Source organism: Thamnophis sirtalis, unplaced genomic scaffold (assembly GCF_051295495.1).
Source record: "Thamnophis sirtalis isolate CommonGarterSnake01/CBP01778 unplaced genomic scaffold, rThaSir2_p1.2 scaffold_3, whole genome shotgun sequence".
Taxonomy (NCBI): Eukaryota; Metazoa; Chordata; class Lepidosauria; order Squamata; family Natricidae; genus Thamnophis; species Thamnophis sirtalis.
Genome location: NW_028261383.1, coordinates 16,874,850 through 16,884,411, shown reverse-complemented (window position 1 = coordinate 16,884,411; position 9,562 = coordinate 16,874,850). Strand labels below are relative to the sequence as shown.

The 9,562-nt window shown below is 41.5% G+C and overlaps 1 protein-coding gene across 2 annotated transcripts in view; it reads left to right on the top strand.

The window, feature by feature from the left end:
• Nucleotides 1-3,057, top strand: part of LOC106549777 (uncharacterized) — a 20,452-nt gene extending 17,395 nt beyond the window's left edge. The window contains exons 6-7 of one of the 2 annotated variants that reach the window (XM_087711380.1): nucleotides 220-1,812; nucleotides 2,379-3,057. In XM_087711380.1, coding sequence (XP_087567506.1) covers nucleotides 220-1,812; nucleotides 2,379-2,494 — 1,709 coding nt within the window. In that variant the 3' untranslated portion in view covers nucleotides 2,495-3,057. Of the gene's footprint in view, nucleotides 1,813-2,378 lie in introns of both variants that reach the window. The other variant, XM_087711379.1, reaches the window with a different exon arrangement.
• Nucleotides 3,058-9,562: the final 6,505 nt, after the last annotated feature.

Sequence of the window (9,562 nt, the reverse complement as noted above, 5' to 3'; positions counted from 1 at the left end):
CAATTCAAATGCAACTAGAAAGCCATGAGAAAAAACAGTTAAATAATTGGAATCAGAAAAGCTTATCTTCCATTGATGCTCTGATGAAAGACTTTCTTGCCCAACAAGGGAAGATAAAGAAGAAATCTTTTGAGAAACGTGTACAACAATTCAAAAATAAATTAGATGTCAATAAACACTATCCAATGCAAGCCAAAGGAGAAGGTCATGTGTATAGAGACAATAGGAAAAAATTCAATTGGACTTGGTCTTTTTGTCATGAAAATAAATCCAGTTCATCTCAAAACAAAATTCGCCCAGGAGAGAAGCCATATAAATGCCTAGACTGTGGAAAAAGCTTCTGTGAAAATGGGTCTCTTACTATTCATAAAAGGATCCACACAGGAGAGAGGCCATATAAATGTTTGGAGTGTGGGAAATGTTTCAGAAGAAGCAATCAATTTACTTCCCATAAGTGGATCCACACAGGGGAAAAGCCATATAAATGCAGTGTGTGTGCAAAGGGTTTCTGTGAAAATGCATCCCTTCTGAAACACGAAAGGATCCACACTGGGGAAAAGCCATATAAATGCAGAGTGTGTGGAAAAACCTTCGTTCAGAGCAGTCATCTTACTTCCCATAAAAGGATTCACACAGGGGAGAAGCCATATAAATGTAGAGAGTGTGGAATGAGTTTCAGTAGGTGTGGTTCCCTTAGTTTCCATAAAAGAATCCACACAGGAGAGAAGCCATATAAATGCATGGAGTGTGGAAAGAACTTTACTAAAAGGAGTGTACTTACTTCCCATAAAAGGATTCACACAGGAGAGAAGCCATATACATGCTTGGAGTGTGGAAAGGCCTTCAGTCAACAGGGTAATCTTACTTCCCATGAAAGGATGCACAGTGGAGAAAGGCCTTACAAATGTCGAGAATGTGGAAAGAGCTTCTCTGAAAATGCATCGCTTACAAAGCATAAAAGGACCCACACGGGGGAAAAACCATATAATTGTTTGGAGTGTGGGAAAGGCTTTGGTACTAGTAGTAATCTTAATTCCCATAAAAGAATCCATGCAGGGGAAAAGCCATATAAATGTATGGAGTGTGGAAAGACCTTCATTAATAGTAGCCAACTTACTTCCCATAACTGGATCCACACAGGGGAGAAGCCATATAAATGTGTGAAGTGTGAAAAGGCCTTCAGTCAACAGGGGAATCTTATATCCCATGAAAGGGTGCACAGTGGAGAGAGGCCTTATAAGTGCCCAGAGTGTGGAAAGAGCTTTTCCGAAAATGCATCCCTTATGAAACATATAAGGATCCACACTGGAGAAAAACCATATAACTGCTTAGAGTGTGGAAAGGGTTTTACTACCAGTAGTAATCTTCATTCCCATAAAAGAATCCATGCAGGGGAGAAGCCATATAAATGCATGGAGTGTGGAAAGACTTTTACTCAAAGCAGTAATCTCACTTCTCATAAAAGAATCCACACAGGCGATAAACCATATAAATGCATGGAGTGTGGAAAGACTTTTACTCAAAGCAGTAATCTCACTTCTCATAAAAGAATCCACACAGGTGATAAACCATATAAATGCATGGAGTGTGGAAAGAACTTCTGTGAAAATGCACCTCTTATGAGACATAAAAGGATCCATACAGAAGAGAAGCCATATAAATGCATGGAGTGTGGAAAGGATTTCTGTCAAAAGTCATCTCTTATGAGACATAAAAAGATCCACGCAGAGGACAAGCCATATAAATGTTCGGAATGTGGAAAGAGTTTCAGGACAAGGAATGACCTAATTTCCCATACACAGATCCATTTGGGTGAGAATCTATGGAAATTTTTGATTTAATTGATTAAATCTGCATTTCCTATTTGTGTATACTGAACTAATGAAGGGACATTTTTTAAGTCTGACCCTCAAAGCTGACAGTACCAGGGAGATGAATTTACCAATGGGAAAAACATGGGTGTTTCTGTTTTAATAATTATTATGCTTAATTGATAATATCCAACCCTTTTTATGCTGGCCTTTGACTGTAAGAAAGAATTGATTTCAGAATTATGAACCAGATTTTTGAAAGTGCCATTTTTAAGTGGCTGTTGCTATTGCACATCAATAAAAGAAGGTTTTTTTTCTTAAGTTTACATTTATCCCAGTTTCCAGTTGATCATGATCCTTAGTTGGATACACTTTTAACCACTGTAGAAGGCACTGTATTTATTGGATGCATCTCTTCCAGATAAAGCTTGATTGGTCTTTCTTCCACTATAGCAGATATGCAGGTAGAAATTCATCCGATCCAAAGACACGTGCCATGGTTTCAACTTTCCTTCTTTTTCACAATCTTAAAATTCTTTCCTTTTTTGTTTTTCTTTTTCTCCCAAGTTAGGGATACTAAAGAGGATGAGAATGAAAACAACTCCAGTGTGCTGACATTACAAATGATCAAGCAAGAAGGAAGATCTTGGGAAATCTGTGTGGACCAAAGTAAAACAATATGAATTAAAAAAAAACTACTTCAGAAAACGACTTCAGTCTCTCCTGACCAACCATACAGAAATGGGAACGGGAACTTCCTCCTGGATGTGAAGATACAAAAAACTAGTCCAACTTTGCTTCAACTGCGAAGAACTGAGACCTGATCAACCAGTATGAATGCTTCTGCAGGGAACCATTTTTGGTCAAAGGATTCTCATGACATTAAACAACAATCACATAACAAGCCCATGTTGAGTGTGAAGAGAGTTTCAGGATGAAAATTCCTCTCAAAAAAGGAGGCAGAATGATGAGAAGCCCCTGAAATTGATGAGATTGTTTTTCTCAAGCGTAGGAGCCCCTTTTCCTTTCTATGATGTGACAAGGGCTAAGAAAAAGTCTACATATGATAGTGGGGTAGACAGATAAAACCTTTTCTTCTTCTTGGTTGTCTTAAAAATTAACACATTAATATGTTTGAAAGCTTTGATTGGGGACATATTTCAGATTTCTAGGTTGAAGATGTTTATTCAAATATTGCTCCTTCATGATTCCAGGTCAAACTGGACAACAAAAATATAAAATAATAAAGAACAAACCTGGTAGTTGTAGGAATGATTTTCTTTGAACTTAATGCAAGGTAACGTTCCAAGCTTCATTCTTCAGGGGAAAAAAATTTGGTGGCATGCAAAGCTATATCAGCACAAACATATTTGTTAGTCATTGAATTCTGTGATCATGAAAGAAACACATCAAAACGAGTGGTCGCATAGCGAATCCTGCTGAAAAACGTATTTATCCGAAGGCAGCAGGGGCATCTGCAACCACCCAAAAGGCACTCTTGTGTGCCTTAACTGGGTACATGAAACAAAGTGAATTCCTACACTGATTATAAGCATGTATTGAAGATTATAATTTGTAGATTCAAAGGTATTCTAGAAATGAGAAGTCCATAGGAAAAGCTTCCAGCTTTTACACCAGTTGCGAAATCTGATATGCAGTGCCTCCAGCGTTTGGCTTGCAGAAAGACAATTTTGTACATGGTAAGTTTCTTCAGAAAGTTATACATGTGCAATCAATATTCTCTCTTTTTCCTGTGGTATAATTATTTCCTTGGTGCTCTCTCAGCTTGTTTGTTTTATTGCAAACATTTCCTTATCCAAACTAGGTAACATCATCAGTGCAAGTAAGGAATGGAGTTTGCTCTCACTTCTTACTAGCACTGATTATGTTGCTTAGTTTGGATCAGGGGTGAAATCCAGCAGGTTCTGACACATTCTGGAGAACCAGTAGCAGAAATTTTGAGTAGTTCAAAGAACCGGTAGCAGAATTTTTGAGTAGTTCGGAGAACCGGTAGCAGAATTTTTGAGTAGTTCGGAGAACCAGCAAATGCCACCTCTGGCCGGCCCCAGAATGGGGAGGGAATGGGGATTTTGCAGTATCCTTCCCCTGCCACCCACCCACCAAGCCACGCCTACCAAGCCACGCCTACAGAACCCGTAGTAAAAAAAATTGAATTTCACCACTGGTTTGGATAATGACATTTCTGGAAAAAAAACAAGCAAGCTCAGAGAGTACCAAAGACCCCTTATTTCAAACCCAAGATACAAATTTTCTTTCTTGATACACTTATATCCGTTTGCCACTCCAATTGCTGTTTTTCCTTTAAGATGTCACTCTGTGTTTCAAGTGGTTCTTAGGGATTTCAAGGCAAGAAATTTGAGAGGGGCAGCTGAATGCGTAAATCTGCCACCTACGGAGACGCCAAAACTTTTCTCGAACAGGAAACCGGGGAGAGAGGGGCCATTCCGCCTTACTCCCATGCCCATCATCCTTGCCCTCCGCCTCCCCTCAGGCACGCTCTTCCTTCCCGCCCTTTAGGGGAATCCTGGCACTTCGGGCAGAGTCCACTAGGAGGGCGCTCTCAGTGCAGGAGGGAACTGGGCATGCGCCGGAATTGCCCGGGGTCTTCGTCGGGAGAGGCTAGGAGTCCTTCTGCCCTCCATCTGTGAGCCCGGAGCTAGGATTTTGCGGTAAGCGCAGTGGCTGCCGGGAAACTATGCTGGGACTGGAATCCCGAACGAGATTCTCCAGTTGCGTGAGTGGCGGCTCTGCCCGTGTAAAAGGGGACCCGCGCTGGAGTCATGCATGGAGACGGGCCAAGACTTTCCCCGGGGTCGGAGTCTGAGGTCCCATGGTCCCCTGCCGCCCTTCTCCATGCAGGGTCCAGGCAGGGGGAGAGGAAGGGTGCGAAGCAGAAATAGGGATCTCCAGAAGGGAGGGGCCGTTTTCCCCAAAGTGAGGCTGAGAATGCAGCATTCGCACCGTGTGCCCGATTGGGCTGGTGTTTCCTAAACCTCTTGAAAGCCTAGGAGTTGGAAGTCCGCCCGTCTTCGTTTCTCCGTGTTTGAAAAGGTGTGCATTAGGTTAAAAAGCGGGAAAGGTGTTTGTAGGAGTTGCATCAATCAGGAGATCATGTTAGGCTGCAAATGGTTTATTCATTCGGGTTGTTAGACCTCTGTGAATTGGATGGTGGCTTGTTCAGTCAGGCTTCTCAAGGGGTTTGGACCAGAATGATGAATGGGGCTCTGCTGTCTAAAGTTTTATTATAAGTTGATGTAAATGTTGATGTCTACTTGTCCACCTCACCCCATTTTTAAGAGGTCCGTAAGGGGCGAGCATAAGCACACCAACCTGCCTACTGTTCCTGTCCTAATGTTCCCTTATATTTGTATCCATTTCATGTATTCATAATCCTGTTTATACTTATATATTTGTCTTCATGCTTGACTAAATAAATAAAATTTTCGAATGAAATCGATTTATATAGATCTTAATTGCTATTTTGTGACCTTGAAATGGTTATTGTTTAAACCAGGGGTGGTCAACCTTTTTATACCGACCGCCCACTTTTGTATTTCTGGTAGTATTAAAATTTTCTAACCGCCTGCCAGTTCCACAGTAATGGTGATTTATAAAGTAGGGAAGTAACTTTACTTTATAAAATTTATAAAGCAGAGTTACAGCAAATCCCTACCGCCCACCATGAAAGCTGGAATACCCACTAGTGAGCGGTAGGGACCAGGTTGACTACCACTGGTTTAAACAAAGATTCTTAACCCTTTTTTGAAATCATTAGAATAAATAACTAGGAAATAGAAATCTAAACCATATTTTAAATATATCTGTCTAGTCTTTTGAGTCTTTGATAGAAGTCGATCAAGAAGGATTGGGTCAGGACTCAGGAGATGCCCCAGCTGCAGAGAACGGAAAGTATCTAATAGGATTCCCCACTTTATTCCCTGACATTAGTGGTTTTATAAGGTTTTATTTTTGTCAGGGTTGGTTAACCAGCTAACCAAATTGGTTAACAGTTGGTTAGCCAGTTTGGGGTCAGGACAAATTGTGTGAAGCAGCCTTTGTGTTATAGTATGACTTTAGTCCCAAAAAGAATCAGAATAGAACTGGAAGGGACCTTGGAAGTTTTCTAGTCCAGTTCCAATATCTCAGGGGTTGCCACAAAGAAGAGGGAGTCAAACTATTCTCCAGAGCCCTTCAGAGTAGAACAAGAAGCAATGGGTGGAAACTAATTAAGGAGAGAAGCAACCTAGAACTGAGGAGAAATTTCCTGACAGTGAGAACAATTAATCGGTGGAACAACTTGTGTAGCATTTAAGGTCCCGAAGATGAAATAAATAATGCAATCCACAGATAGCTGAACCAACAGAAGTTTATTGAGCAACCAGAATTGACATGAAAATCAACAGCAGAATCAACAGCAAAATTATTAATCATGAAACATCATACTTATAGCAGCTTCTTAGCTCTATCTACTTTATGTGTTATATCATTATTGGCTAACAAGTCTCCAAGGCACAATAAGAGGATGTCAAATTGTGATATATAGTCAAAAAAGAGTTGGTCTTTTGATGGGACGGACCAACCTGCTATATTCCAGGTTATAAGGGAAAGTGGGTCAACTTTTGGAGCTCATCAGAAAACTTGATTTATACAAAGGGAAGTTGTCTGGTTGGTACCAACACTGGAGATTTTTAAGAAGATGCTGGATAGCCATTTGTCTGAAACAGTATAGGGTTTCCTGCCTAGGCAGAGGGTTGGACTAGAAGACCTCCAAGGTCCCTTCCAGCTCTGCTATTGTATTGTATTGTATTTAAACAAGAAGGACTGATCTTGAAATCCTCCCTATTTTTGTTCTTTTTTCTTCTCATTCAGGAAGGTTGTGTGTCCTTTAAGGAGGTGGCTGTGTGAAGAGGAGTGGTTTCAGCTGAGTGTTGATCACTGTATTGGGAAGTCATGCTGGAAAATCATGGGAACGTGGCTTATTTGGGTAAGAATATGCCAGACATTTTATCAGGATAAAAACTACAAATTTGGAAAAGGAAATAAAGAAGGTGTTAAGTCCTCGGGGTTACGACGCCACCTAAAAACATTGCTGGCTGCCGGACACTCCTAATTGGCTGAGACACAAGCAGCCAGCTGGAAGGAGCACGCAGTCTCCCTATTGGTCCGCCCTCTGACAGCCCCATACAAAGCAGAAGAATAATGTGATTATTGAATAAGAAAAAAGTATGATAAAATTAAAATAGAGAGAAAAGGCAAATCCCCCTTCTAATGTTACATTATAGTGCCCACCTTTACCTAATTTATCCTTTCTAATCTTCAAACACAACTGTGATCACAATTTCTTTCTTTTTTTCAGTCAAAAATCCATCAGTGGCTTTCAATCTCTAATAAATATTAATATTATCCTCCGCCTAATCAGAGTCAATTTAGTCATCATTGAGGATTCTTTCATCTTCCCCAGCCATCCCACCATTCTAGTTATTGTAGAGTCCTTATAAACTTTTTTGTTTATAATAGTCTCACTATGGTTATCATACTCAGAAACAAATTCTTGAAGGATTTGCTCCAAGTTTGAAGCGGTTAGTTATTCATTATGTTCAAACTTCCGATGCTTTATTCTTTTTCCCTAAAGTTATTTTAGTTTTTCTTTTCCTATGAAGGTTATGGCGGAGAAGAGGATGAAGATTTCAGGAAAGTATTGCAAATGGTCAGTTGTGGATACAATACAAAGAACCCTATAATTATAATGGAAGTAGAAAGCGATGATAGAAACCAGTCAAATAAGGGGGTGAGGCCGGTGCTGCGGTGCATTGCATTATTATATGCTGCGCCTGCAAATGGTAGGCCTAACTAGTCTGATTGTTGATAGGATATGTAACGCCTCAGGTAGCATTCCACCATTGCATTGGCTCTTTCAGCCACCCCGTTGGTGCTAGGGTAGAAGGCCAAACTTAACCTGTGTGAGGACCTAATCAATCGTATAAAGTCCCGCCAAAAGTACTCCCTCCATGTGACCCTTTTTTGGCCTCTAGAAGGTAGATGGGGGCCAGCAGATAGGCGGGGTGATATGGGCGGGGCACCCTTGTTGTACTGTGCAGGCCAGTTTAATGGCTTCAATTGGTCATATCCAACTCGAGGGTTGTAGTTTGAGGACCTCTGATCAGGGATGTCAACTTGATTTAATTGAGGGCCAGATCCGGGTTCTGTTTGACCTCAGAGAGCCAGGGTGGTGGTGGTCATGGCTGGGGTGGGTGTGACCATGGTGGGTATGACACGAGATACATGTTGGGGGGAGGGGGGGAACCTGTGGTGGCCAAGTGCTAAGGCAGGACTTCCCTGAGACCCACTCTTATAATCCTTCATTCCTTCCCTCTTCATTCTAATTTCTTCTTCCTTTCCCTATTTTTCCCTTGCTCTTTCCCATCTTTTTTTCTTTTCCTCTTTCCATTTCTCCTTCCGGCCCCTTCTTGCATTCTCAAATACAAAAGTGGAAACATTTCTCCTTTTGTTTTTAGTTTTGATAGCCGTCTGCCGGCCAAAATAGGAGCCTGTGCCCCATTTTGGGCCTGTACAGCCACCCACAACACCCTGAAAGCCAAAATGGGGGGCCACGCAGATGGTCCATCATTTTCTCTAGCAGAGGCAACATGGGTTGTTCCTTTGCTATTTCCAGACCAGCCCCGTAGGCCAGATGTAAGCAACCTGCAGGCCGGATTTGACCCATGTGCCTTGAGTTTGACACTCCTGCTTTACATAATTTGTCCTTTTTAATCTTTCAGTACAAGTTTCTTTTTTCTTTTCTTTTTTAGCAAAGTATAGCGAGTTGACTGTGCTGAGAGGGTCATGGCAAGTTGGTTGTGGTGAGTTGCCCATGGCCGGTTGTCCCATTTCCACATGTGAGATGGATGTTACTGTTATAAGCAAGAAAGGAAGAGAAAAGTTTTCTTCTGATGGGTACCTCTACATATTCAGTAAGCTGAGTGAAGTGGATTCTTCAATTCCATTTTGGCACTGTGAGCAGTGTTCGAAATGCAAGGCCAGAATTCATACCAGAAACAGAAAAGTAATCAATGGGTATTCCCACTTGCCTCCAAGAAGCGAATGTAGAAGCGGTAACATTTGTGACCAGGATGAGCTGAAGAGACAATGGAAGGGATATCCCAAGTTATTAATACCTCTCTGGCCAACATGAGCCCCGTGGTCCATGCTGCACTACTTAGAGCTTCTGTGTTATTAAAAAGAGACTATCCAGCAGATGAAAACCAATACAGGCAGCACCATTGGACCCAGTGAGCCTGGATGACCTTCTATTACCCAAGGAATACAAGATCCATTCACCAACTTCAGGTGTAGAAGAGCCATTCTAACTTCACAATTTCGGAGAGTGATTGAGCTGGATCCAAATATTTGGCTGAAGTAGTTGGTTGTATATCCTAAATCATCTAACATCTGGTATGTGGATGGCACTTTTGCTATTGCTCCCAAACTGTTTGCTCAGGTTTATGTGATCCTAGCAAAGAAGTATGAGGGCATGCCCCCTGTGTTGTGCTACATACAAATTGTTTTTCAAGTTCGTGAAAATCCTAGTGGCTAACACCCAGCCCCAGACCATTTTCTGTGATTTTGAAATGGCTGCATGAATGCCACTAGGGAATACTTCCCAGAAGTGACTCTAAAAGGCTGCTTGTTCCACCTCACTCAAAATGAGGAAGCATTCGGTAAAAATTGCA